Source organism: Brachionichthys hirsutus, chromosome 16, assembly GCF_040956055.1.
Source record: "Brachionichthys hirsutus isolate HB-005 chromosome 16, CSIRO-AGI_Bhir_v1, whole genome shotgun sequence".
Taxonomy (NCBI): Eukaryota; Metazoa; Chordata; class Actinopteri; order Lophiiformes; family Brachionichthyidae; genus Brachionichthys; species Brachionichthys hirsutus.
Window position 1 is genome coordinate 10,881,928 of NC_090912.1, and position 23,130 is coordinate 10,905,057.

Below are 23,130 nucleotides of genomic sequence, written 5' to 3' on the forward strand. Positions count from 1 at the left end.
GCATTCTGGGAGCTCAGAGGGGCAGGAGAGATCAAAGGATCCACAAGAAACACTGCATTCTGGGAGCTCAGAGGGGCAGGAGAGATCAAAGGATCCACAAGAAACACTGCATTCTTGGAGCTCAGAGGGGTGGTAGAGATCAAAGGATCCACAAGAAACACTGCATTCTGAGCGGGAGAGATCAAAGGATTCACAAGAAGCACTGCATTCTGGGCAGGAGATATCAAAGGATCCACAAGAAACACTGCATTCTGTGTGGGAGAGATCAAAGGCTCCACAAGAAACACTGCATTCTGGGAGCTCAGAGGAGCGGGAGAAATCAAAGGATCCACAAGAAACACTGCATTCTGGGAGCTCAGAGGGGCGGGAGAGATCACAGGATCCACAAGAAACACTGCATTCTGGGAGCTCAGAGGAGCGGGAGAAATCAAAGGATCCACAAGAAACACTGCATTCTGAGCGGGAGAGATCAAAGGATTCACAAGAAGCACTGCATTCTGGGCAGGAGATATCAAAGGATCCACAAGAAACACTGCATTCTGTGTGGGAGAGATCAAAGGCTCCACAAGAAACACTGCATTCTGGGAGCTCAGAGGAGCGGGAGAAATCAAAGGATCCACAAGAAACACTGCATTCTGGGAGCTCAGAGGGGCGGGAGAGATCACAGGATCCACAAGAAACACTGCATTCTGGGAGCTCAGAGGAGCGGGAGAAATCAAAGGATCCACAAGAAACACTGCATTCTGGGAGCTCAGTGGGGCAATGCAGTGCTATGAGAAAGATGGTGCTAACTATGAAACATTTTGTAGTTTAGGACAAGAATTTAAAGTCTATTCTGAATTTCAAAGAGAGCTGTTGCAGAGATGATGAAACAGGAGAAATATGATGGTCCAGTTTTCTACTCCAGATCACGACATCCAAAAATAAGTCTCTCTGAAAACCTTTTATTGACATAAAACTGAATTTAAAAAAACAGAATACACTTTGAGCATTTGTTATTGATTAATGTATCAGATATGCAATGACATCACACAGGCTGACCAATAAGAGTCTCAGTTCATTCAGCCAATCATGGTGTGGCCTCATAGCGTCTCTGCCGTCGAAAGAGATCAAAGGTCGAGTGGGCGTGGCGTGTTGTGATGTACGGCTTAATAATTGCCGTCTCCTCTGGTTGGAAGGGTTTCTGTCTAAAGAGGTCAGAGGTCAAGAAGGGCGAGAGGGAGGGGCCCTCTGCTGTCTTGTTGCCGTGACAGCGGGGGTTCGGGGCCAGCATCAGTTTATCACGTAGCACCTGGCTGATCAGCTGGTCCTTCTCTACATCGATGCTGACCAATGACGTGTAGAGGAGCTGAGAGTGGGACAAGTTCACAACTGCAGAGAAAGAAAGACAAGCAAAGCGTTCATTGGCCTGCTGGAGTCAAGGCTGAGGTCACCCCCCCACAGAACCCCAACCGTCACCCCGTTAGCAAGCTAAGCTAAGCTATTTGTTACTCTCCAAAAAGATGAAAGGAGGCGCAGAAAAACACAACAGTAAGGACGGAAAAACAGATGTGAGGAAGGAGCTGAGCGATCTGCAGATGTGCTACTGTTAGCTTCAGCGCTAGCTGCAGATGTGCTAACATTAGCTTCAGCGCTAGCTGCAGATCTTTTGTGGCGCTACTAGCTGCGATGATGCAGCCATTAAAGCAGCCCAACCTGAAGATGTCTGCAGATGTGCTACTGTTAGCTGGAGACAGCTGTGCATCCGCTATCTTCAGGTCGAGCTAGTAGCTGCTATGACTTGTGTTCCAGGCCATCTAACTCATTCCACCCTTTGCCTGCTGGACATATTTAGCGTCTGACCAGATGTTTTCTGACCGCCGAGGTAAAGTCTAGAGTGTTTCGGACCTGCATGTTTTACCTTCACTAGCTTTGGCATTGATTAGGTTCTTGGTCCTCTCCGAATTCTGTAGCGTCTCCCGAACAGCCCTGTGGGAGTCAAACTCCGCCCCCTGTTGGACAACAGACAGCGAACCCGGGTTACTACCTGCTGGTCAGAGACGGCTTACTGATAATCTCCCGACTCACCTGCAGTGACTGAAGCTTTGCTCTCAGAGCCAAAGTGGTGTTAAGTTCCATCCTCTGCAGACAGCATGGATCTTCATTAGACGTTACAGCAGGAGGCTCCGCCCACTGTCTGAGGGCTGAGAATTAAGAAGCAAAATACAGCATAACGTTGATGATTATGCTTAATGGAAACCTTTGGGAAGACAAAGTAAAACAACGAGCCGAGGAGACGTGACTTCCTAACAATCCCTGAAAACACGTTGTACAGACTGAGTGTCGTATTCTTTACATGGAAACCACGTCATTCATTCCATATTCCAAAAGCAGCCCAAGCGACGCTGGGATACGTGTAAAACGCAGGAGGAGCAGCCGGAGGATGTCATAAAGATAATATGACAAATTAATCTCCATCCATCCATCGGGGTTACCGAGGCAACAGCCTGAGCAGGGATTCACATACGTCCCCCTCCCCAGGGAAGTCTGGAAAGCCTCCAGCATGTCTCTCCCGAGTCTCTCCCGCGTGTCATCGGTAGGGATGGGAATCAAAAACCGGCTCTTGTTGAGAACTGGTTTCCGGTGTTTCAATTCCTTGGAATCAGTCGTCGTTTTTGCAAACGACTCCCTTACTGATTCCAGTGACGTCGCTATGCATGCTAGGCATGCTAGGCATGCTACGCTACGTGCCTAGCGACTTCACTCAGCAGGCAGCTAGCAGGAAACACGGCGCCGAGGCGGCACAAACGCTCCAAAGTTTGCCTTTATTTCACCAAAAAGGTGACGACAGCGGGGAAAAGAGGACATCAGAGCGAAGGGATGAAACACAAGCAACACGCAAAAGCGTTTTCACGCACAGCAACGACAACTTTGAACAAATGTCCTATTATTGATCAGCTCCGGAGAGAATCTCAATCCAGCAGCAGCAGCTTATACGCTGTCAATCACTGGATGTAGTATAAATACGTTGTCTCTCTCTCTCTCTCTGTTTCTGTCTCTCTCTCTCTGTCTCTCTCTCCCTCTCTCTCTGTCTCTGTGTCTCTCTCTCCCCCTCTCTCTCTGTCTCTCCCTCTCTGTTACTGTCTCTCCCTCTCCCTCTGTCTCACTGTCTCTCTCTCTGTCTCTCTCTCCCTCTCTGTTACTGTCTCTCCCTCTCCAGCTCTCTCTCTGTCTCTCTCTCCCTCTCTCTCTGTCTCTGTGTCTCTCTCTCCCCCTCTCTCTCTGTCTCTCCCTCTCTGTTACTGTCTCTCCCTCTCCCTCTGTCTCACTGTCTCTCTCTCTGTCTCTCCCTCTCTCTCTCTGTCTCTCTCTCCCTCTCTGTTACTGTCTCTCCCTCTCCAGCTCTCTCTCTGTCTCTCTCTCTCTCTCCGCCTCTCTCCCTCTCTGTCTCTCCCCCTCTCTCCCTCTCGCTCCCCCTCTCTCTCTCTGTCTGTCTCTCTCTCTCTGTCTGTCTCTCCTCCCTCTCTACTACTGTCTCTCCCTCTCTGTCTCTCCCCCTCTCTCCCCCTCTCTCCCCCTCTCTCTCTCCGTCTGTCTCTCCCCCTCCCCCTCTCTCCCTCTCCCTCTCTCTCTCCCCCTCTCTATTACTGTCTCTCCCGCTCCCTCTCTCCCTCTCCCTCTCTCTCTCTGTCCCTCTCCCTCTCTCCCCCTCTCTCTCCCTCTCAGACAGATGGCCGTCCACTATGAGTCTTCGTTTCTGGTCCTGTAATTATGGAGTAAACGTTCAGACTGCTTACCGTCCCGATGCCCTCTGCTGTTCCTCTGCGCTCGGACCGGCTGCTGAGGCTGGATCTGCATCTCTGGCGTTACCGTGACGACCGGCGGCTCTTCAACATTCACCTGCAGCACAGCGAATCACAGTGACGTCATCTCACAGGGGACTGTTCCACAGTAGACCGACGGCTTGGTATGTGCGCAGGGTCAGCCCGGACGCACCCCCCAGGCGCCGGTAGCCCCCTCACCGCGGAGTCCGGCTGTTTGCGCCTACGTTCAGCCGGATCTTCCTTCCTACCGCTCTAAACCGTTACTAAACTACGACGCGCGGGGATCCTTGCTATGTGTCGTGTCTAACTCTGGCGGCCCCGCAAGCCGTCCCGCTGTGAAGGACGGCGTCCTCACCCGTGCGCCGCCCTTTCTGCTCGCCCGGCGTCCCTTCAGCCCCGACGGGTCCCTCGGCTGACTCTTCTTCGGCGGCTTTGCGGGGCTGAGTTGGACCGACAGGTCCAGCTCGGGACAGCAATGCAGCAGGGCAGCAGAGGAGGACACGGGGAGCGGGACGGGGACGGGGACAGGTGAGGGTGGAGGAGAGAGGGCGGAGGAGGAACTCTTCATCCTGCCGGTAACCAATAGAGCAGCTGGGATTAGCATTAGCACGGTCAGGTTGATGAATTCCCGTGTTTCAGGACAACCTGTCCACCTACTTCCGGTTGCTGTGAGGACGGACGACGTCTCCGGGGTCCTGCTCACACACGATGCTTCAGCTGGGGAGTCCGCGGGGACGCGTTACCACAGCAACGGCGAAGAACAAACCCCCGAACAAGCAACCCGTCGTAAATATAGCTTGTTTTTTTACGGCTTGAATCGCTGCCTGCGCGGCGGGGCTGCCAAACAGGAAACCGATGTGTGTCACACCTGAGTCATTCCGATCGGGAAGCATAGTCAGTGGCAAAGGTTCCTACCCCATAAATCAGGCCGCTGAAAGTATCCGTACAATTCCATTCGAGTATTCTCCTTAAAATACTTAATTTATGAATATTCATCCACATCTTCGGACTCCCATTATTCTCCACGAGGATTATTACTTATTCTCCACTGCCCCCTACAGGAGAGATCCTGGAATCTAGATCAGCTTTAAAACGTGTTCCTCAATATCTCGGTTGATTATTGACCGATGTCTACGAAATCTGGAACATTTATGTAGAATGCAGATCTCTATCTGACAACCGAATTTTATCCAGATTGAATCCAGAATGGAGTCCGTAAAACCTTTTTAACTTTAACATTAAAACCATTTATGGAACATCTGTTAAAAATACACATCAACTCTCATTCACTTTTTGATTAAAGACACCAAGAACAATCTAGAAGCCTTTGATGATCCAGATCACCATGTGGACGGTTTGAATGAGCTGCTTGCTGGAGGTCATCCGTCCACTTCCACCTCTCCCTCCCAACCAGTTTGCCAGCTCCTGCCTCCTCATCAGTCCTCACTCCTCTCAGCTGGTGCTGGTCCTCAGTCGACCCCCCCCCCCCCATCTGAAATAATTTGTCGAAGAAAATTCATCACTTCTCAGTTTAATGTTTATTTGCCATCCAACAAAATCTACTAAAACGTTTAAGAATTTAACATTTCACGGCAACACCAAAAACTTTATCCCACTAAAAATGTAAAACGAGAAGGTCAAAACGTATAAAATGCAAGCATATGGGTGGGGGATAGCTAGCAGGCGAGCAGAACGGGAACAGCCAAGCGAGGTCGTAACTACAGGAGGGAAGAGAGACACAGAATAAAGATGCACACCAAAGAAAAACACGGAGACGCGGGTTCCCCGCCGTCTCGCCGACGTCCCCTTCAGGGGTTCTGTCCCAGTCAAACCTGCCACGGGACAGGACACTTCCGTTTCGTCAATGAACGCACAGAGAACCTTCCTGAGGAAACAAGCGAACGTAAGCTTTTATTCCCGGAGGTCGGACAACCTTTAAAGGTCACTGCAGGCCACAGAACAGTTTCATTTCCACTCGACCGCCGGTCGCTTCAGGTCAGCGTCCGTGAAGAGTCCCGCGGAACTCCGCCGTGTCGGCTGTGGCCCAACGCCGGGACCCAACGGCCAATCACAATCACAACACCGTTGATCAAATAGAGTAGACAAAAACAAGCGAGGCCCGGTTAAACTCCCCCTCATCTGAACTGTGGTCCCGCAGAAGTCCCTCCCGCGGAAATGGGTTTCCCAAGGTGAGGGTGAGGAGGCCTACGCCCTTCTCTCGCCCCCCCCCCCGGTCCAGCACTGCTTTGCCCAGTCGAACCCCAGAAAAGAAGAAAGGGCCGCAGGCTCGCTTAGCGCCGTTAGCCCTATCGCTGGTGGTTGGGTGGAGTGTGGTTGGGAGGGCGGGCCACGCATCTGCTTCCTACCTCCTCCCCCCCAGGTGGGTCGGGTGCTGTGTTTGCAGCACCCCAGACCTGCTGGACTCCGCTGGACTCTGGTGGATCCCCAAGCCTTTGCTTGACCAAAGATTTGAAGCCCCAGAGCGTTCACACCCAGGCTGTCCAGCCCTCGTACAGCTGGGCCAGGTTGTCCATGTTGGTGGCCTCCTTGATGACAAAGTCCACCTAGGACAAGACACAGGACACCGGGTCAGGACCAAACTGGCTGTCTGAAGACCTCTGCGGCTTGAGTGGCGAGGGACGTTTAGACGTCTCATCGCAGGTCGATGCTCCGAATCAAGATAAACGTTCAGTAAAAAAACAACCAGGACTAATAATCGATAACATGCAACCGTTTCTCATGAGCTGCCTTTTCTTTTTGCCGCTGGGCTCTCCCCCCTCATATAAACCGCCGGCGGGAGTCGTACCTGCTCGGCGACGCTCATCCTCCTGTTGGGATCGACGTCTCTGCCCTCCAGCTTGGCTTTCACTCTCTTCCACACGCTGACCGCGTACGAGTTCCTCTCCTGGACAGCTGTAGGGCAGGAAGCACGACATTCATTTTAGTCGCTAGGTGGCTAGCCTGAGCCGAGGTGCCCCCCCCCAACCATTGGGAACCTCCTTTAGGAGTCTGGGACGAGCCAGGAGAAACTGTTACCTCGTCCGGTTTTGGGGTCCCGCACGGCCCTCTTCGGACTGGGGTTGAGGCCTTTGCTGTTGATCGGCAGGGTGCTGCTGGGGGGAGTATCGGTGGGCGTTCCCAGGTTGCGTGGCAGAGCCTTGCGTGCATTCTGGGACATGGAGTCCGGCTGAGTCTTGACCCCGCTGCACCTCACAGCTGCAGAAGACCCAGTCGCGTCAGTATTCGGTCAGTGGTTCTGAATGTCCTGCTGCCCCCCGGCTGGACGGGCCGGTGACCCGGGACGCGAGGGGACAGAACCGACGGCCCGTACCTGCTGCAAAGCTCGTCTGCGCTGCAGAAACGGGACTGGCACACTCGCCGTCTCTGTCCGTCACCAGCGGGGAAGCGAAGCCCACCAGGCCGTTGTACACGCTGCAACGCCGAGCACGCACACACACACACACACACACACACACAGTGAGGGCAGGATTCACTCCCACACGTGAGCGAGTGCCTGTCTGGGCGTGTGAGGACCTCTGGCTCTGAGCGCGCAGATCCTTCAGGGTGGCGGGAATCTCCTCCAGCACCTCCAGCTGCTCCGGGCCGTGGGGCTGCCCGCTGGCCTGGACCACGGTGAACAGGACCAGCTGGATGTTGTCTTGCCAGGCCTTGTACTCCAACAGGAAGTGGCGCACGCTGCCCTCGTACGCCACGTCCTCGCCGTCCGCCAGCGCTGCCTCCTCGTCCTGCGTTTTCAGAATGGCAGATGGAGTTATGGTTCCGGTGCCGACTCCAACGCTGCTGTGAGATGAAGTCGCTTTCTCATTCTGTTAAAACGTTTCTGAGACGTGATCGTCCCGTTCAGAGCTCTGAGCTCAACCCAATCTGAAACATTCCCACAGACACGTCCCAGTAGAGGGGAGTACACAATAAAATAGTATAATATATACCCTATCTGATACTGTATTATCGTGGGTCCGGACCGGAGGATTTCAGCGTTGTGATAATAAGCTTGGTTTTGAAAAACACAAAATATTACAAAATGATAATTAAAGATTCTTGTCTTTTTAAGACTGGAATAAAAATGTGCTGTAACAACAAAGACGAAAGTGGATCCCTTAGTGACGTGGCTCCGCCCCCCCCCCCCAGTGCCCCGCCCCCCCTGCACCTTCGCCATGGCTCTGAGGAGGTGCTTCACGTCCGCCAGCTGGCGGTTGTGGCTGGACAGCGTGCTCTTCATGGAGTCCACGAGAAGCTGCAGCGTCTCCCCGTACGACTCCAGCTGCTGCTCGCGCTCCTCCTGAGTCCTCTGCTCCGCGCTCAGCTCCTGCTCCAGCCTCCTCTGGGCACAGCTCAGCCAATCAGGAGTGCCGATAGGCAGGTCCAGCACGGGGCTCTGCGGTGACCAAGCAGAGTAAAGACACACGAACACAACTCCACAGAAACAACAAGGGTACGCCTAAAACGACAACTGTTGTGTGTCTAAACGACACAACGTGTAGTTACAATTAAAGGACACATTATTTTGCGTCTAAAACATCTATGATCATTAAAATTGTTGCTTCAAAAATACATATTAAAATATTAGACACGCAAAATATGAATAAATTAAGAGCATTAAGAATAGATTGATGTCATGAAGACTCTAGATCTGATGTTAAAACCTTCACTCCTATTTTCCTACTTTAAGGTTTTCAACCAGCAACCTGAATACTGCGCCCAATCGAGCGGGACCAGCATTGAACCGAAAAAAGCTTGACTAAGAACGCTGAAAGCTTTTAAACGGCTAATCTAAGCCGTTTCCGTAGCTTAAACCAACGACAGCTCAAATAGCTCCCGCTGAGGAAGAGGAGGAGGAGGAGCAGGAGGAGGAGGGGTCTCAAGGACTTCAGCAGGGCTACACAGAACAGACGCTCCTGAGTCAGAGTCAGTCCCTGCACTCATTTAGTAACTTTAAATCAGGAACAAGCAGCAGGTCTTTGAACGCATCTCATTTGAGGACGAGCAGGCTTGAAGCTCAACCTTCATCATCCTCATCATCCTTTCCCTCGAGCCGCGGACCCTACCAGTCTGTGCAGCAGCTGCAGCTCCAGCGAGGACACCGTGCTGCTGAACTGGGCGGCGTAGGAGCAGGTCTGCTGACATCGCTTCAGCAGCTCGAACAGCGCCGCGTCCATGTTCAGGGCCTCGGGGGACCGGGTCCGCAGACCTTCAAAGTTCAGGATGGTGGAGCACAGGAAGGTGACCTGCAAGGTACGAAGAGCATCGCCGTCAAACGACGTGGCTAGAAAGACCCCCCCCCCCCCCGAGAGAAACCGATCACACGACCTGGCTGGTGCGCTGGTTCTCTCTGGCCACCATAGCTCGTCTCTCTCTGATGGTCATCTCGAAGTCCTGCAGGATGGGAGCCAGCGCCGGATTGGCCCCCCCGGCCCACTTCAGGCGCTGCTCGATGCTCGCCTCCAGCGACGCCAGCTTCTCCTGAGGACATCAGCAGTGAAGGTTCCATCAGGAAGACGGCCCCCGACCCAAAGAACCACTGGGGCTGCCTCAGAGACAGGCATCGAGCGAGAACCGGCGCCACAGAGGGCGCACGGCGCTCCGGCCGAGCCGCTCTGAACGCCACGTGGGACACGAGCCTCAGATGTTTAGGGCCGACACTCAGTGAAACCCGTTTAAGGCTGGGGAGGCCGGGAGAGCAACATCAGAGCGCTAAACACAGCAGTCCCGCGGCGCCGGCGCCGGCCGCTCACCTGAGCGGCTACGATGGCGCCCTCATCCTGACTCAGCTTGTACAGCTTCTTCTTCATGTTGCTGAGGATTACGGCGCGAGGAGGAATGCTGACGCTGAGCGGCTGGTTGTTTGGGACCAGGGCGTCCTCGTGCTGCCACTGCAGGGGGTGGGGGGGGGGAGACACGAAATCACACGCAGCTGAAAGTCGCTTCGGGTCCAAACAGACGGGCTTTCGTGTTTGACTCCAGATTCATGAGCAGCATTAAATCCAATCAGGACGAACGCTGCCCGATGGCGCCGGTATCTTTGAGCAGGACCGTCACACACACCTGGAACATGGCGGTGTGCAGCTGGCTCCTGTGGAGGCTGGCCTTGGCGGCCTCCAGGTTTGCGTCCAGCCTCCTCAGCAGGTCCTCCTTCTTCCAGGCCGTGTCGTAGGAGGAGGCGAGCACGTTGGCCCGGTTCAGCAGCAGCTGGGAGACGCGGCCCGAGGCCAGGCTCTGCTCCACCGCCTTCTTACAAAGCTCATCCAGAGTCACCTACGGAGCAGAACCGCAGGGCGCGCTGTCATCGCTACGGAAACAGTCGGACTCAGAACAGACAAATAAGAGGCGAGGGGCCAGTCAGACAGAAACCGGGCCGGCCGTGATCCTCACATCTCACTCACCTTACTCTCCGAGCCGAAGTCTTTCACCTCCACCAGGGCAACGACGTCCAGGCCCAGGGCAGACAGGATGCTGCAGAGGGCCAGGCCGAGGGCTTGGCGGGGCAAACCCACGAGCATCTGCCCAACAAACTCCGCCGTGAAGGCCTTGATGGGGCGGCTCATCTTCTCCTCACTTACCACGGTCGCCCCCGAACCCGCGGCGCCGGGCAGCGAGGACGGCGGCTTCCCCAACGCCACCGGCCCGTTCGTAGGCAGCAGGTCTTCAGCGGGGACACCTGAAAACACGTCGGTCACGCTCACTAGGGTGCGGCCGGGGAGTGGGGGGAGGGCGGCTCACTTTAGGAACCCGTACCAGAGAGGGTCTGAGCAAACGAGGCACAGAGCCTGAAGAAATCCCTGATCGTTTGCAGCCTCTTGAGGAAGAACACCTCCTCCATCAGCTGCCGCTGGCTCAGGCTGTCGAAGAGGAGGAGCCGTTTGCCCCGCGCCTCCCTCAGAACATCCACCTTCCTCCAGGCTGACGGCACCTCCAGCGAACTGAGCTGGGGGTGGGGGGGGGCACAGAGGGAGAGGAGACTAAGGAGCTGCTACCGTTTAGTTTAGTACATCCGACAGAAAACGTGAATACAGTAGCCCCTCATTTATCGCGGGGGTTACGTTCCAAAAACAACCCGCAATAAGTGAAATCTGCAATGTAGTGATCTTTATTTTTTTTACAATTATTATACATGTACATAAATGTTTTAAGGCTGTAAAACCCCTCACCACACACTTTATACACGTTTAACAGGCAGGCATTAATCTAAATAGATTGTTTCAGTATTATAGAATGAAACCAAAGATCAAAACCTTTTCAGAACGAAACATTTGTTTGAGAAATATAAATATATAGTACGTACAGTAAACGTTTTCCTGTTAATAATGTTAAGGCGTGCAGGTCGAGGAAAGAGCAGCTTGGAGTGCAGAAGAACAAATATTCTACTCGTGCTGTCTTTAGCCTCTCATGCTGCTTTATTGGATAGCTTAGCACAGCGGAACGGCAGTGGCTACATATATAAACAGGAAGAAACTAAACCTAAAAGGGACGTGACGTTTATGCTCCTACAAAATAAAAGCCTCTTTTTACACAGAGAATAAGAGCGCTATAAAACAAACGCTTAACAAATAAACATGATAGCTTTTAGAAATAACGAATAACGAGGTTGAACACATGAGAAATGATTAATAGCAACTCGCGCGTATTTCACACTTCCTTCGTCCTTGCGCCGTTTCAAGGCGCGTTCAAGTGCAAAAAATAAAATCTGAAAAATTGCATTAAAACCCCGCGAAGTCGCGGAAGATGAAGCGCATTATATGGAGGGACTACTGTCCTACCTTCTCAGTGAGCTGCCCGAAGGTGTTCTCCAGCTGCGTGAACATGCCGTCGAAGGCCACCAACAGCATCTGGCCCGCAGACATCTTGGGCGTGTCCTGGCCCGCTCCGTCCATGCTCCGAGGCTGGATCAGCTCCGAGTACTGGGCACGCAGCATCCTGGGGGAACACGAGTTGGCTTTCAAACGTTCGCCCAGAGGAGGAGTCCGGAGCAGCAGCTCACCTGGTGACGTGAAGGGAATGGTGGTCGAGGTCCAGGCCGGCGGTCGCCTGCAGGCCGTCCACCAGGCCCTGCAGGCCGAGGCCGTCCGAGCTCTGCTCCACCAGCTGCTCCAGCTCCGCCAGCATGGACTCCAGCGTGGGCTCTCCTTTGATCATGCAGCGCAGAGCCTCCGGGAAGATGATCTGACGGAAGTTGGTGTTCAGTTCCTAAAGCGAACAGCAGGAAACATCAGCGTCACGAGCTACCGTCGTTAGCATGAGGCCGAGACACCCGCCGGATGGATGAACCTTCCGCAGCTTCTACTTTCCCTCCGCGCCACAGCAGGCTGCTTCCCACGCCGTCGCCCCCCCCACACCCCCTACCTGTAAGCACGTGTACACGCCGTTGGCCAGGTAGACGGCCTGGAGGGCAGCCGAGGGCGTGTGCAGCTCCAGGTCGCGATGCAGGAGCGGGCAGCGTTGCAGCAGCGTTGCCAGCGCACTGGCGTTTCCAATCATGCTGCAGAGCTCGTCCAGGAACCAGGCGCCGTCGCGGGACGTCAGGTCGACCAGCTGCTCGCCAGCGCCGGCAGCCGCTTCCTCCATAACCAGGTTTCTCCTGTGGTGAGGAAACGCAGGGAGCTGCTTCTGTTCAACGGTACAAACGTCTCTAAGACATGATGTTAAATGGACTCGTTAGAGATACAATCTGTGTCTGACTATTTAAAAAAAGAAAGAACTCAGGATTCAGAATGTAAACGGGCGTGTCCAGCCGGCAGCCGGCTCACATCGGAGGAAGGATTTCCCGGTTGGGTACCAACTACATGCGCCGAAAGTTGTTCCCATTATAGGCGTCGCTATTGGATACTGGATAGCCAGTGAAGCAGAGAATGGGGGGGGGTAATGGTCAACCTGCAGAGGCTGCAGAGGGCGGTGGTGATGATCCCAGCCAGGCTGAGGGAGCCCGGCTCGCCGTTCTCCCGGAGGAAGACTGTGGTGCAGTGCTGGATCTCCTGTAGCTGGTCCTCACAGGCTCCGGCGGTCGTACCCTCAGCCTTTAGGCGCTCCGCCTGGCGCACCACTCGCTCATTCGCCTCGGCCACGTGGCGCTGCAGAGTCAGCTCCACGCCGGACAGCAGCTGGCCGGAGGCTGCGGGAGGCTGGGGAGCAAACAGCACCTCGTACCTGTGGAGAGACGCACGCGCATGCTGAGCTGCCACATCGCTGATATTCTGCAGCGTGAAGGTCTTTAGTCGTGTCTCCTGATATAGTGCGTGCGGAGAATATGGATTTAAGGCAGCACAGACGTCCTGCAGGCTGCGGACTGGAAGACGTTACACAACATGGCATCGTACACGATGCCAACACGCCGCCACACCGGGCCAACCTAACCAACCGTTCCTATCGTGCTGTTCAGATTCATTTCAGTCAGGGAAACGGATCCTCTGATTTCAAACCATCTCTGAAAACAATGCAGGCCGAGAGAGAAGGAGGTTCTCTATTCTGAATAAAAGACATTATAGAAGTATCTGGAAAAACACACCGATCAAAATTAGAGAACACATTCAGATACTTCCTAGTAATCGCTGTTAATCTAGCAGCTGGTGCCGATTCCCATAATTATCTAACTAACTATTTTAACATTCCTTTTTTCAGCGATGCTGCAAGATGGCGAGTTCTTCTGGAGCGACGGGAACCCTCCGGCAGCCGGTCGTCCATCTTTCGGTAGAAAGGGCTCCGCTACTCCTAATCGCATCCCCTCTGCAAGCCGCTGCGTTTCCTTACTGTCGGTAGATGTGCTGGCACCGCTCCGCGGTCATATCGGTCAGCAGCTCCTCCAGCCAGGCCTTCCACTGGTGGGCGCGATGGAGGAGCAGCGTCGTCCGCGGGTACAGCAGAGCCACCGTGGCGTAGCTGTGCAGCTGCTCCAGGCAGCCGCGGAGGGCCCCGCGGCGCTGCTGCAGCAAGGAGCTCACCTCCGCCTCCAAGCTCTCACACTGGCTGATGAGGTGAGCCTGGCCGGCGTTCTGCAGGAAGGCCGTAGCCGGAACGTAGCTGGGAGGACCTGGAAGCACCGGGGAGGCCGTCATACGGAGCGCCCCGAGAGAGAGAACGTTCTGCTACGAGTCAGAACGACGGGGACAGTTTATCCGACCGGACGCACCGAGGTCGATGGGGCTGCTGATGTCCTGCAGCAGGCTGGCCAGCTGGGTCGCCTCCAGGTTGGAGAACGCGGCCTGGTACTGGGAGATCCACTGGTCAAGGTCCGCCAGTTTGCTCTGAATGGCCTCCTGCACGGTCCTCTGCCGCGACTGCAGCTGGGTGTGCTCCGAGTACCTGAGAAGAGAGCAGCGCGTTCGTATCACAGGAGGCGTCTGCACGGCGCCGCCGACGCACCCGGAGTCTGAAGGACGCCGGGACGGTCGACTCAGAGTGGCCGTAACGACGTGCTCTCAGACCTTTGCTCCAGCGTGAGGATGGGATGGTTCGGATGGTTCTCTGCCCCCTCCAGGAAGCCCATCTCCTCCTGAAGCTTCGCTTGCATCTTTTCCCCTTGGCAGAGCAGCTCCTGAAGGACCAAGTACTCCTCCACCGCCTCCTCCACTTGTGGCAGAACAGCCAGCATCTCATCGCGATTCTTAAACCAGTTCACCTGCATCCAGCAGACAAAATACAGGAGAACCCCCCCCCCAGTGCTCAGCGTGTGGTTCTAGGATGTGAAACGGAACGCCCATCACGGCAGAGCTGCTGCAATACTGAGAACGATGGTCACCTTGATCTCGGCCACCCTGGAGGAGAACAGAGAACGAGTGATGTCCCTCTCCATCTCCCTCTTGCTCTGCTTGTTCTCAGCCTGTTGGCCTCCCCCTCCGTACACGGCGCCGGCGAAGCCCACCTCCCCCCCAGCGGTCCAGTCCACCAGCGGATCGTAGACGAAGGCCTCCAGCAGGGTCAGGAGGGTCTCTCTGCCCCGGCGCATCATCTGAACAGCCTGAAAGGAAGAAGCATGCGAGCTCAGCACCTCCGCAGCAGAAAGTAGACCCCCACAGAAGAGCGGCCGCCCTGCGTCCCGCCCTGCGTCCCGCCCTGCGTCCCGCCCGCTCACCTGCTCACAGGACAGCCTGAAGATGCCTTCCACCCCAGTGACTCCCAGAGCAGTCTCGATGTTGTGCGTCATCCTGAACGGGACCTTCTCTGGCACCCGGAGGCTCTTCCCTAAGAACACACACAATAATGGGGGGGGGGGGGGGGGGGGGGTCACTTGGGTCAAGGTGCATAAATCCAGATCCATCAGAAGAACCCGACCCGAGTAAAACCACGAACAGTCTCGCGTGCTGATCTCCGTTTGCCCAGCAATAAAATCATTTCTTGTTGTGGGTGAAGGTCTGACATCATTTTCATTACACATCAAAGTCAGACAACAACAACAGAGAGATCAAAGTCAGACAACAACAACAAAGAGACCACCAGGTTCAACGGGACGGGTACGAGACGTTAGACGAAGCAGAACTCGTGTCATAATCATTAAACTGACCTTTCTCAAAGCACACATTGTAGTCAATATGCACCACCTCTCCAGTTGTCATGTCGATCAACACGTTGTCAAGGTGACGGTCGCCGAGGCCGATGATGTAGCCCACCATGGACATCACGGCCGTGGATCTGGCGTAGGACTGCAGCAGAAACGTGATTGTTAATACCTTGATGCCACGTGGCATTCAGAGATGTTGCCATGGTTACCTGAGTGACCCTCCACCACTCAGTGGGCGTGGTGCAGGAACACCACAGCTCTTTGGCCAGCAGGTTGGAAGGTGTGGCCTCCATTAACTCCTTCAGCACCTCCTTCATGACGCCGAGGGGCCAGTCTCTCCGGGTCACATCGAGATTGAGTCCGACTGCCTTCAGCGCCGGCCCGATGCGGCTGTAGTACAGCTCACTGGGGCGGGGCACCGGGGCCACCGGCGGCTGCTGCTGCAGCGAGTCGGGGGCCTGGTGGGGCCAGAGAAGCAGGTCAGCTCTGGAGAACGAGCTGCTGCGCGTCCGCAGCGGAGCACGCAGAAGGGCGTTACCTTCTGAGCCTGCAGGGCGGCCTCCCTTTGCTGCCAGCGCTTGTAGAGGCCGAACAGCGGCGTGGCTCCGTCCACCCACTGGATGAGCCCCGAGCGGGTTCCGAGCGGCGTGACGGAGTAGTGGCGGGCGTGGAAGCGTGGCTGCTCCTGCTGGTTGGTTTTGGTGAACATGGTGTTCACAATGGACAGAAACTGCATGATGCGCTCGTCCAAATGCAAATCCTCCAGACCTGAGAGAGAGACACGCCCCCCCCCCCCCCCCCCGTGAGTCTGAGCATTCAGCAGAGCCGAGCTTCCTGTCCCTGGTGTCATCGCAGCGCCCCCTACCTTTGAACAGGTACGGGTAGCTGTGTCCGTCCGAGCCCAGGAACAGCAGCTTCTTCGGCTTGGTCTTGGTGGGCAAGATGGTGATGGTGCTGCCCACGCTCTGTATGGTGACGGCGCCGGATGCTGCCACCTCGCCCGGCAGCGCCATCTCCGTGGTCGTCATAGAGACCAGGCGGGGGCTGATCTCATCCAGGTGCAGCAGGTAGCTGGCTCGCTTCTGAGCTCGCTGCTGCAGGCTCATCATGATCTGACCAACGATGCACGATTAGTGCAGCCTTTATTTTACATGTCCGTGCGTTCTAGAGAACACACACACACACACACACACACACACACACACACACACACCTGCTTGAAGGGCAGCCAGCTGCTGGCCGGGTTGGCGGGGTTTGCAGGGTTTCTCAGTCGCTCCAGGGCGGTGACGATGGCGTTGCCGTAGGTCTGCTGGAACCACGTTTCATGTGGCGTCTCGGCTGGAGCCGCCGTGATGCTGAAGACGTGGTCCAAGGCGAAAACGATGGGGCGCATCAGGGCGGAGTGCTTGTCACGCATGATAGCGATCTTCTCATCCCTGCAGAAAGAGCTCCGTTAGCTTCTTGTGGGCCGCCGGACGGTACCGGTCCACGAGGCATTCGTCACCAGGCCGCAGGGTAAGAATAAATCACCGTTATAGTTTCCGTTGTATTGGTTTTTAGAGTCTGACAGGCGTTTTATTTTGAAAAACGCTCGACTTGGTCACATGATATGTTCTTCAATAAAATAATAAATCCTTAAACTAATGAAAATGAGCACAAACAATTGGTTCTTTACAAAGCAGAAAAGGCCAACTGTGGAGGAAGAGGAGGAGCCAACAAGCGGGTTCATCAACAGGTGACTCGTGCACCAAGTCCTCTCTGCCTTAAAAACTGCTTCAACACACAGAGACCAAGAATCCGGGATTAAAGGCCTTTAGGATTTATAGACAGAATAAAACGTGAACATGAACCACAACTCCAATAAATGTGTTACGGTGAGTAGATGTTGGTGTAATAATCGTTTAATAGTTATTACCAGTGTATTATAGAAGGTTTCGTGGTTACATTTCCAGTCCTTTTTTTAAATTTAATTACCCCCGGCCCACAGAATAATGTCCCGGCATGAAGGCGGTCCGTGGCAGGATCAGGTCGCGGACCGCCGGTCTACCTGTGTGCATCCTGACTGGAGTGTGCAGCACATGAACGGACGGATGCAGTGCGTCCGATCCGATCGGAAACCCCGTTAATGGAATATTTAAAACCACCACTATTGTTAGATTCTAGTCAGACGCCTCCAGCGGCTCGGAAGCATCTTCTAACGGAACAGTTTAATGAATGTGCCTGGTGGATAATGGCGAGGAGGTTCTGGTGAACTCCAGCCGGCTCACCTGCGCAGCGTGTTGTTGTTCTGCACCCTCTTGACCTCGTCTTCCAGCTGCTGGATCCGACGCAGGACGTGCATGTGCTGCTGTTGTAGCACGCCCAGCCACAGTTCATCCCACAGCAAGGTCACCCTGCGCAGCTCGCCCACCAGCTGCTGGACCTGGAGGGGACGCACGGCATCACGCTGGCACCTCTCCAAAGCCACCTTCAGCTCACTGCACATGAAACGGCGTAGCGGTACGTGTAGCCACCTGAAGCACCATGGTCGGGTTTGCTGAACACAGTTTCTCCACGATCTTGCTGTAACAGTCCTGCATCATGGCTTGGTCCTGACTGGAGTAGACGGATGGGGGCTCTTCTGGAGCTCCTCCCTGACTGCTGCCGTCTTGCTGCTCCACCTCCCCCACCAGAGCTTCTGCCTCCATGCTGCCCAGGAAGGTGGGCAGAGCCGATGGCAATTTACTCCCTGTCAAAGCAAACGGCACATCTGGTGTTCACTGCTTACACGAAGCTACGCTGTTAGCTCCTTAAACAAAGCAGCGTTTAGTCCGTGGTGCTTCCTTCACGTTGCCCATAATCAGTCTTCACCCTCGTCCTGAGTCCTGACTGCAGTCGGCTCGCCTTCGTGTGCTGAAGGCGTAACAAGAGATTTGTACACATCCAGCAGCTCTAAAATGTTGTTTGGTTGGTGTTGGCTATGAAAACACTCCTCTGAACATTTGCAGGCGACATTGTGATCTGCAGTGAGAGCAGGGAGCAGGTAGAGGAGAATCTAGAGAAGCGGAGGTCTGCTCTAGAAAAGAGAGGAATGAAAAACAGAGTACGTGTGTGTAAATAAGAAGGTCCCAGGGGGGACAGTGAAGCTACAAGGAATAGACGTAAAGAAGGGAGAGGACTTCAGGTACGTCGGGTCAACAGAGTGATGGGGAGAATGTGGAAAGGAGGTGAAGAATCGTGTGCAGGCAGGCTGGAACGGGGGGAGGAAAGTATCAGGTGTGCTCTGTGATAGGACGAAGGGACAGACAGTGGTGAGGACAGCCATGATGGACGGCTTAGAGACAGTGGTGAGGACAGCCATGATGGACGGCTGAGAGACATGTCCAGAGGAGAGACAGGGACTATATCGGTAGAAGGATGCTGAGGATGGAACTGCCAGGGAACAGGACTAGAGGACGACCCAGGAGAAGAGACATGGACGTAGTGAGGGAGGACATGAGAGTGGCTGGTGTTGGGAAGGACGATGCAAAGGACAGGGTGAAGTGGAGAAGGTTGGGTTGCTGTGAAGACCCCTCAGGGGACAAGAAGAAAGTAGAAGACGACTACGCTGAACTGGAGTCCGGCTGATGCATTGTCAGACAGAGCAGAGGGCATTTGATGGTCGCCTCTCATGGACCGGCAGACACGGAGGGAAAAGTCTTTCTAATAATAATCCTCTCTCAATTTATTCCACCGTCTGACACGTAAACCTGATTAATAGTTTAATAAAGTTTAATGAACCAAATATAAAGCAAATGACCGAAAGCTGCTACGCTGCTAATAGCAGCTAACCCTGAATCCTTCCAGTGTCTCGCTGTGGAGCAGGGAAGGGACATCCTTATGGACTGCAGGACTCTTTCAGAAGCAGCACGCAGACGGGGCGACAGAAGGGAAACCGTACCTGGATTCTGAGACTCGGCCCCCAACGAGAGCGAGCCCACGATGGCCGGGTAGAGAATGAGATGTGGCGAGTCCTGGGCCACGCGACACAGCAGGTTGCATATACTCTGTCGGATGTAGGCCTCCGGATGGTTGAGTCGGGAGAAAAGCTGCGGGATGATGGCTGCGCGTGGCAACACACGATGGCGACGTCAGCAAAAGTCACAGAACAGGAACACACACACACACACACACTGTTCAGAACACACGTGCACCGTCCTCTACTCGGTGATCCAGCAGCCACAATCTGCCTCTGGAAGGGCTTCTCACAGATACAAGCAGTGTCGAGTCAAAATGGACCAAATGTCCAAACAACTAAACCGGTCTGTGAAAACTGTCCTGCTCTAAGTACCGTGTACTTGTACTGCTCTAACATTCCATCTGATAAATATACTCATCACCATCACACGTTTCACATACCCCTCCAGGGTGCTGTCGGCGTGGAAGCTAAGCCTAACTCCAGCCCTTCCCTCAGTTCGCCGGCGTGCTTCACCAGCAGGCGGAGGAGACGCAGGGTAGCCATGACGATCACATCATCGTTGCTCTGCTTGCTGCTGTGACAGGACAGCAGGAGTTTAGGGTCATCTTCATCTACAGGGACCTAAAAGAAAACAGGCATGAAGGACTGCGTGCGTAGAAGGCTGCCGAGTCCACGGTCTTCAAAGCGAGTCTCACCTGGCCAGAGTTGAGCTTGAGGAAGGTAAAGTAGGCCTGGCAGGAGACCCGGTAGAGGCCAAAGATGCGGTCCACCACCCGTCTCCACACTTGGATCAGCCCATCTGTAACAGGCTGGCCTGCATCCCCCAGCCAGGGGCAGGAGCCAGTGAGTTGTCGCCAGATGACATCGACCATGTCGTCCTCGTTGTCGTCCTGCTGTAGAGCCATGTCCTCGTCCTGGTAGACATCAGAACAATTTGAAAGGATTTATTTATTTATCATTTAATATTATTTACTTGAATACGTTTGATTATTGATCGATGGAGTAGTGTGGTTTTCTTAAACTGATCAATTGAAAGGATTTATGTTATAATAACAGCAATAATCTATCCATATATTTTTACAACTATACAATTGAATATACAATGTTTGTAACTGAAGTAGTGAACTGATCAAATGGAAAAATTCAGAAACACGGCAATAACAATAGCAACACGCTGCAGTCAGGAAATCAATAATCTGCTAGCGGTGACTATTGAAAGTTATTTGAACTTTTTTTTTTCCAGCATGTTCTGAAATGTTGATCCCGGCTAAATATGGAGCTCAGGATCAGCACTGGACAGCTCCATAAGTAGTCGGCTACATATGGAGCTGTCCAGTGCTGATCCTGAAAGTGACGTCTTTTCCGCTGCATTGACTCGGGGAATGTTCTTTATCTTTCCCACTTTGGTTGTTTTTTTTGGTTTCTGCATGTCCATGACAAGACAAGGTGGTGGCTTTTTGGTTTTGCTTTGATTTTGTATCGATTATCTTTGTTCCTGCGTGATGATTGCATTTGAATGGAACTTTTCCACATTATTAGATGTGTTAATTTATTCTCATCACAAACTTTGGTTCATACTTATGAATTTTCTCATTTACAGTTTGGCTTTATCTCTAACAATTTTTAAGTTACAACCTTTCAAAAAAGTGATATCAAAACTGAATATTTTATTGTAATTACTAAAGAGTTTAAAAATAAATATTAATAAATAATATTATTTTAAAAATAATAACATAATATTATTATTATTTAACAGCATGTTAAGGAGTAGTTACATTTATTTTACATTAGATTACATTACATTTAGTTACATTTTACTGTGTTACGGTTTACATTTGGCCTTTGGAGGGCAAACATAATGCTAATGTGGCCCTTGGAGAACATGAGTTTGACACCCCTGACCTAGACTATATATAACGGCATAGTCAGCTGATCACAGAATGTTCAATCATCACAGCATGACATGCCTCAACATAGAATATTAGCACTGTAGATCTGTTGTTACAGATCTATAATAACAACAACAGATCTACAGTAACTACAGATCTGTGACGCAGCAGCGTGTTTCCAGAACAATGATATCTGTACTAGGATCCAAATGAAAGCACAGCAGACTGCTCACACCTGTATGCCAGTCGGCCGACACATGGCCTGTCCCAGAATGCTGAAGATGCGGTCCTTGTCTTCTTCGCTGGTGGTTGCTGGAAGCAGCTCCTCTACCTCCTTCTTCTCCCCTGGAAGAAGAGGCAATCCCTCTCCTTGGCTACAGAGACATGTCAAAACCAGAAGACATATTCATACAAAAGACCATTTAGAGCAGAGGACCTCACCGCCGGGCCGCAGCCCGGTACCGGTCCGTGAGCCATTCGTTACCGGGCCGCACGACGCAATGTTCGCCTGTGAATCGCCACGCATCAAGACGCTTGTCGGTCACGTGACGTGTCACTCAAAAATGAAGGAGGAAGAAGAGGAGCCGACGACCTCCAAGAAAAGAAAGCTTCTTTTAACAGATGGGTTCATTAACAGGTGACTCGTGCACCAAGTCCGCTCTGCATGATACGTGGAGACAGGCTAGAAAACAAGGCAATGAAGCCTTAAGAACCGCTTCGACATACAGAGACCAAGAATCCTGGATCAAAAGCGTATAACCCTGGATTAAAAGAGTATAACCCTGGATTAAAAGAGTATAACGCTGGAATAAAAGAGTATAACCCTGGAATGAAAGAGTATAACCCTGGAATAAAAGCGTATAACCCTGGATTAAAAGAGTATAACCCTGGATTAAAAGAGTATAACCCTGGAATAAAAGACTAGAACCCTGGATTAAAAGAGTATAACCCTGGATTAAAAGAGTATAACCCTGGAATAAAAGAGTATAACCCTGGAATAAAAGACTAGAACCGTGGATTAAAAGACTAGAACCTGGAATTTTATGAAAGAAAACGTGAGCATGAAGGACAGAAGTTATTCCTGAGACCACAACTTCAACAAACGTGTTGTGGTGAGTAGATATTGGTGTAATAATCACTTAATAGTACATAATATAAGGTGAATTGTTTATTCTCCTCTCTTGTTCATGTAATTCTCCGTCTGGTTGCGGTGAAATTACCAGCGTGAAACCATGAAAGGTTGGAGAGCACATCTCTAGAGGGTTAACTAGCGTTTAGCTTTAACATCAAACAGAAACAGAATGTTTCTTAGTTCGCCATGCAGGTTGATCGCCACACACCGACCTGGCATTGTCCACCACCTTCCTGCCCCAGCGGTAAGCCCAGCTGGCCAGGGCGGCCCACGACTTGGCCGTCTCTGGCGCCAGGCTGGTGGCGAGCTGGTAGAGTTGTCCCAACACGAAGTCTGCTTCTCCGACGCCCACGCTCACTGCAAAGAGGCGCCAGAGATTACGCGACGCGTCTCCGGTTTAATCTTTGGTGACTCGAGGCTCAAATGAGGACCGAGATCGAAATGTGGCTCGAATCAGAACCACAGTTCTACTAAAAACGGGGTCTCATCGCTGGTAGTTCATGCAGCAACTTCAGAGCCCGAGGTTCACCCAGGTCAGCCTCGGGTCAGCGTTACCTGAGGTCTCCGCGGTGATGTGAGGAATGCCTTGTTCCTCGAGGGGAAGCTCCAACAACGCTGAGATGTTCCTGCTGAGAGGAGACGCGCTGCCAACAGCGTTGGATGGGTTTCCTGCCCCCGACTTCTTCATCACCTACAAAATAGTAACAGTCCTCACACCACGGTCTCCTTAGTAACGCCGCTGCACACCAATGAGCGGATTTGGGACTAAAGAACGGCGAGTAAAACCCAAAACTATCAAATGTTTGTGACTTTTCTAAGAAAGGCCAGAATATTAGGGTCCTGGGAAGACAGCGATGTGGTGA

General features: G+C 53.0%; 2 protein-coding genes across 2 annotated transcripts in view; both read right to left on the reverse strand.

Moving 5' to 3' along the window:
• Window positions 1–935: 935 nt before the first annotated feature.
• ppp1r35 (protein phosphatase 1, regulatory subunit 35) lies at window positions 936–4,371 on the reverse strand. Its single transcript, XM_068750366.1, has 5 exons — window positions 4,159–4,371; window positions 3,777–3,879; window positions 2,068–2,183; window positions 1,901–1,991; window positions 936–1,371 (listed from the first exon to the last, which is right to left on the reverse strand). Exons 1-5 carry the CDS (start codon window positions 4,369–4,371, stop codon window positions 1,070–1,072), a joined length of 825 nt encoding a protein of 274 aa, XP_068606467.1. The 3' UTR covers window positions 936–1,069.
• Window positions 4,372–5,334: 963 nt separating this feature from the next.
• Window positions 5,335–23,130, reverse strand: part of smg1 (SMG1 nonsense mediated mRNA decay associated PI3K related kinase) — a 36,732-nt gene continuing 18,936 nt past the window's right edge. Inside the window, exons 30-63 of the mRNA XM_068749567.1 lie at window positions 22,823–22,958; window positions 22,480–22,624; window positions 21,371–21,509; window positions 19,942–20,160; window positions 19,687–19,867; window positions 19,229–19,390; window positions 17,823–18,037; window positions 17,577–17,731; window positions 16,523–16,745; window positions 16,175–16,421; window positions 15,848–16,077; window positions 15,519–15,767; window positions 15,313–15,451; window positions 14,884–14,993; window positions 14,551–14,769; window positions 14,237–14,430; window positions 13,942–14,114; window positions 13,563–13,842; window positions 12,690–12,962; window positions 12,162–12,396; window positions 11,800–12,005; window positions 11,579–11,735; window positions 10,551–10,746; window positions 10,205–10,479; window positions 9,867–10,076; window positions 9,557–9,694; window positions 9,132–9,284; window positions 8,870–9,049; window positions 7,972–8,199; window positions 7,338–7,549; window positions 7,135–7,235; window positions 6,840–7,019; window positions 6,610–6,716; window positions 5,335–6,367 (exon numbers count right to left, since the gene is read on the reverse strand). Coding sequence (XP_068605668.1) covers window positions 6,290–6,367; window positions 6,610–6,716; window positions 6,840–7,019; window positions 7,135–7,235; window positions 7,338–7,549; window positions 7,972–8,199; window positions 8,870–9,049; window positions 9,132–9,284; window positions 9,557–9,694; window positions 9,867–10,076; window positions 10,205–10,479; window positions 10,551–10,746; window positions 11,579–11,735; window positions 11,800–12,005; window positions 12,162–12,396; window positions 12,690–12,962; window positions 13,563–13,842; window positions 13,942–14,114; window positions 14,237–14,430; window positions 14,551–14,769; window positions 14,884–14,993; window positions 15,313–15,451; window positions 15,519–15,767; window positions 15,848–16,077; window positions 16,175–16,421; window positions 16,523–16,745; window positions 17,577–17,731; window positions 17,823–18,037; window positions 19,229–19,390; window positions 19,687–19,867; window positions 19,942–20,160; window positions 21,371–21,509; window positions 22,480–22,624; window positions 22,823–22,958 — 6,345 coding nt within the window. The 3' untranslated portion in view covers window positions 5,335–6,289. The remainder of the gene's footprint in view (window positions 6,368–6,609; window positions 6,717–6,839; window positions 7,020–7,134; window positions 7,236–7,337; window positions 7,550–7,971; window positions 8,200–8,869; window positions 9,050–9,131; window positions 9,285–9,556; window positions 9,695–9,866; window positions 10,077–10,204; window positions 10,480–10,550; window positions 10,747–11,578; window positions 11,736–11,799; window positions 12,006–12,161; window positions 12,397–12,689; window positions 12,963–13,562; window positions 13,843–13,941; window positions 14,115–14,236; window positions 14,431–14,550; window positions 14,770–14,883; window positions 14,994–15,312; window positions 15,452–15,518; window positions 15,768–15,847; window positions 16,078–16,174; window positions 16,422–16,522; window positions 16,746–17,576; window positions 17,732–17,822; window positions 18,038–19,228; window positions 19,391–19,686; window positions 19,868–19,941; window positions 20,161–21,370; window positions 21,510–22,479; window positions 22,625–22,822; window positions 22,959–23,130) is intronic.